Source organism: Primulina tabacum, chromosome 17, assembly GCF_025594145.1.
Source record: "Primulina tabacum isolate GXHZ01 chromosome 17, ASM2559414v2, whole genome shotgun sequence".
Classification (NCBI taxonomy): domain Eukaryota; kingdom Viridiplantae; phylum Streptophyta; class Magnoliopsida; order Lamiales; family Gesneriaceae; genus Primulina; species Primulina tabacum.
Genome location: NC_134566.1, coordinates 27,586,083 through 27,590,556, shown reverse-complemented (window position 1 = coordinate 27,590,556; position 4,474 = coordinate 27,586,083). Strand labels below are relative to the sequence as shown.

The 4,474-nt window shown below is 33.2% G+C and overlaps 1 protein-coding gene across 1 annotated transcript; it reads left to right on the top strand.

The window, feature by feature from the left end:
• Window positions 1-1,275: 1,275 nt before the first annotated feature.
• LOC142531333 (transcription factor MYB16-like) lies at window positions 1,276-3,583 on the top strand. The gene is made up of 4 exons (XM_075637433.1): window positions 1,276-1,560; window positions 1,808-1,937; window positions 2,478-2,748; window positions 2,914-3,583. Exons 1-4 carry the CDS (start codon window positions 1,428-1,430, stop codon window positions 3,484-3,486), a joined length of 1,107 nt encoding a protein of 368 aa, XP_075493548.1. The 5' UTR covers window positions 1,276-1,427; the 3' UTR covers window positions 3,487-3,583.
• Window positions 3,584-4,474: the final 891 nt, after the last annotated feature.

Below are 4,474 nucleotides of genomic sequence, written 5' to 3'. Positions count from 1 at the left end.
CACATGTCAATTTTATGTGACAGATATTCTATTTGGGTTATTCGTGAAAAAGTATTACTTTTTATATCAAAAATATTACTTTCTATTGTAAATATGAGCATAGTTGACTCGTCACACGAATTAAGATATGTGAGACCGTCCCACAAGATACTCACTCTATAATATTTCAATTATGTCAATATTTTATTAATTATGAAAATGCAAGACTTAATGGGAATCATTGGTATTAGCTTACTTTAATTATTAAATATGGAAAAATGTGAGACTTAATGAAAAATATGATATTTACTTTTCGCAATTTACATATGTTCCATGGACTACGAAGGTACACATGAGTTATGCTCGTGCCACATTCAACTTGTAGTTAATTATTTCAAACAAGATATTTTTAATTACACACAGTTTTTTCTATTTTTAGATAAAATTTATTTTAATTTTTAATTAATGTTTGATTTGATTATTAACAATAATTTCATTTAGCATGTTACTATTTTTAAATATAAATAATATAAATTAAATAAATTTATTATTCCATTTCATCACATATTTCATTCTAAAATTGATTTCATTCACGACTTATTCTATTCTTGTATACCAATCATAACATTCGAGCTTGAAAATAAAATAGTTTGATTTTCGAATTAGGTATTTTCATAAGAGTTGATCTCTTGTGAGACGGTCACACGAATCTTTATCTGTAAGACGGGTCAATCCTACCGATAATCACAATAAAAAGTAATACTCTTAGCATAAAAACTAATATTTTTCATAGATGACCCAAATAAGAGATCCGTCTCACAAAATACGATCCGTGAGACCGTCTCACACTAATTTTTGCCTTTCATATTGATAATAAAAAAAAACGAACAAACACAAAACTTAGTTTAACAAAATCCAACCAAAGTGATTATTACTATCCCCTAACGTTTAAACAAACGAAAGTATACATCACTTAATTGCATAAATTTGAAATTCAATATCATTTGGAAATAAAAATCTTCGAGTTGGAGATTGCAATTAATCCATCCGCCGACAATACCCCGGAAAAAAAAAAGAAATATTATACGGAACTATAATTTAATTCGATAATAATACAATCATAACGTTCATGTATTAATGAGAAAATTTATTCAAAAATATATATATATTAATGAATCACAGGCTATTAAATCTATGCTCCCTGTAGTTTTAATTTTATTTTATTTTATTTATTTATTTATTTATTAATAATATTATTATTATAAATCTTGGCTTATATTTAAAGCACGAACTTGTCTTGCAATGAATTGGCACTGCACTCTTCATTTCTCTTTCCTCTCCCAATATTATGTTCTACTGCTCCACCTGATCATATTCAAATGAATCAATAAATAATTCAGCAAGATCGATCGAAAAATTGTCATATATTTATTCGGCCATTTGCGAATATGGGTCGATCCCCGTGTTGCGATAAAATCGGGTTGAAGAAAGGTCCGTGGACACCGGAAGAAGATCAGAAACTGCTGGCTTATATCGAAGAACACGGCCATGGAAGCTGGCGCGCCTTACCGGCTAAAGCTGGTGATTCGTTTTCAACAGTTTTTTTAAAGGGGCAAACTGCATTCGATGTCAACTGAAAAGACAACGAAATACTATGTCTTATGTTTTTAAAAATGCTCTTGTGATTTAAAAAACATGGGGTTTACATAGATAGTTTGGTGTCTTTTTGACTTTTCACAGTGTCGCAACTGCGATTTGCCCCGTTTTTATCGACGAGAATATGGTAGAACTTGCTAATTCGACGGTTTTTATGTACGTAATCGAGCAGGGCTGGAGAGATGTGGGAAAAGCTGCAGATTAAGGTGGACTAATTACTTGAGGCCTGATATCAAACGAGGAAAATTCAGTTTGCAAGAAGAACAGACCATCATTCAGCTCCATGCTCTCTTGGGGAACAGGTAGATAGATCATTATTACATGAAGAGATTGGTTTGTTTTTAGTACTGCATTTTGGTCACTTAAACTAATGTTTCTGGTAAGAATTCTGACGTCTATATTTCAACCTTCTTAATTTTTTTTAGTTTGACTGCCTATTTATGGAGATGGAAAAGACTAATTAATTATTCTCTAATGTCAGAGTTGTGATGAGTAACAGCATTTACTCTCTGCGATGCATCGTTGCTCTCACTACTCTTCGACCATCTGCCTCATATTTATTTAAAATTGCAGGAGCATCCCTTTTTTTTTATCGCTCGCGTGTCCGGTTGAACTCCAGAACTTTGATAAAAGCTGGATATGTAAATATAAATCAACTTTAAGATGTGTCAACTAATCATTCGAGCATGAAATTCAAATAAAATAATTTTTAATTCGAGACTTCGACAACTTTCCTCAAATTTTAGCTTTTTGGTAGAGTATTTTATACATGTTTTACGAAGTTCTTTCATCAGTTTACCTGGTGCAATGAGGCAACAAACGGTGTTGTGTCTTGTTCACAGGTGGTCGGCCATTGCCACTCATTTGCCCAAAAGAACAGACAACGAGATTAAGAATTATTGGAACACACATGTTAAGAAGCGCTTGGCCAAAATGGGTATTGACCCGATCACCCATAAGCCCAAAAACGACGCCCTTCTGTCCCGCGACGTGAATTCCAAGAGCTCAGCTAATCTAAGCCATATGGCGCAGTGGGAGAGCGCTCGGCTCCAAGCTGAAGCCCGACTAGTCAGGCAGTCTAAGCTTCGTTCGGCTGATGCAAATTTGTTTCAGGTCTCACAGAAAGCTATTTATTTTATCAAAAATAATTGTATTTATACTTCATTTTATGTTGCAACGAACCGGAAGAATAAAAAGCTATGAAAAACTTAAGAATGATTCAAAAATATAATTTTTCTAATATTAGATAATTAATATACTCTTTTTACTTATTCCCAGAACCCGGAACTGGCTCTCATTTCTAGCCCGCACGTGGGCCCGACACGATTTCTCGATGTGACGAAAGCGTCTAACGGCGGAGGGCTTTGGGGGAAAACTACGGAAGCCAATGCTGGTGGAACAGTTGCTTCAGTGACTGAACTGGGCCGCGATTCGGAATCTCCAACTTCGACACTCCGCTCAGGCGCGGGGATTGGACAGAGCGCCGCCGCATTAATCGTGAATTCATCCGAATCGTGTGACGGCGGAATCGCAGAAGAAGAAAACGAAGGAGAATGGAAAGGATTCGGGAACTCAATTACCTTCCTGCCGGAGATAAACGAATTTCCTCAAGTGGTGGAGAGCGCGTGGGTTTGGGAATCTCTGAGCGGGAATAATAATTCTTCGGAGCAGGTTCCTTGTGAGAATTTCGTCGAGGCGTTTACCGATCTTTTGCTTAGCACTTATGCAGACGGCGGCGGCGACTCGGATAGAGGCGGCGCTAAAGGTGGTGACTGTTTTGAGGATAACAAGAATTATTGGAGCAGCATTCTTAATTTAGTGGATTCTTCGTTGAATTCGCCATTGCTTTAATTTCGAATAATTTTTTTTAAAAGAATTTTGTCGAAAACTTTAAACTGTACTCTAATGTAAAATTTTTATTTTGAGTACTAAATAAATTAGGTAAAAATTTTCATGAGACGGTCTCACGGGTCGTATCTTGTGAGACAAGTATCTTATCTGAGTTATCCATGAAAAATATTAATTTTTATGTTAAGAGCATTACTTTTTATTGTGAATATCGGTAGGGTTGACTCATCTCACAGATAAAGATTATCGTCTCTCACAAGAGATCTACTCAAATAATTATTGTAAAAATTCACGTCGAATAGACTACTAAAGTTTATTACCAAATTTGAAGTTTTTTCTTTAATTTTTTTATTTACAAAATACAGAACACTGAAATTATAACATATTAAATTAGAATTACAAAAAAATGAATGAAAAATACGATTTTCCCTGTTTTTATGTGCAAAAAATTAAATATTTTCTAGCTCAAAAATAAAATTTTCTATTATTTTATCTTTTGGTTTTTGCATAAAATTAAAACAATCCGTTGTTAAAATATTCTGTATCGTTTATTTTGAAACGAAATTGTTTTCAATTTTGGAGTTTAAGCAACATGACAAAATATTTTAATCATAATTTTAGCCAGAATACTAATTATCCAAAACAAAAGTAGTCAAATTTGCGATGATAGAAGTTAGAACTTTGAAAATATAACTCATTAAAAAATATTATTTTTATGTCAAAAATATTAATTTTTACTTTAAACATAAATACAGTAGATTTATTATTTCACATGTATAATAATACTGACCACGCAAAACTTACTATTAAATTTTTTATTATTTTTTGGAATAAGATGTAATTAATTTATTGCATTTATAATATCGCGAGCAATAAAAGCGCAACTTTCTGGAAACAATTAATTCACCGGTGCATGACGTTTCCCAATTTTGCCGTCAAAATAATTGATCCATAGAAGGACCATCCACTGGTGGACCCAGAATTAAATTAT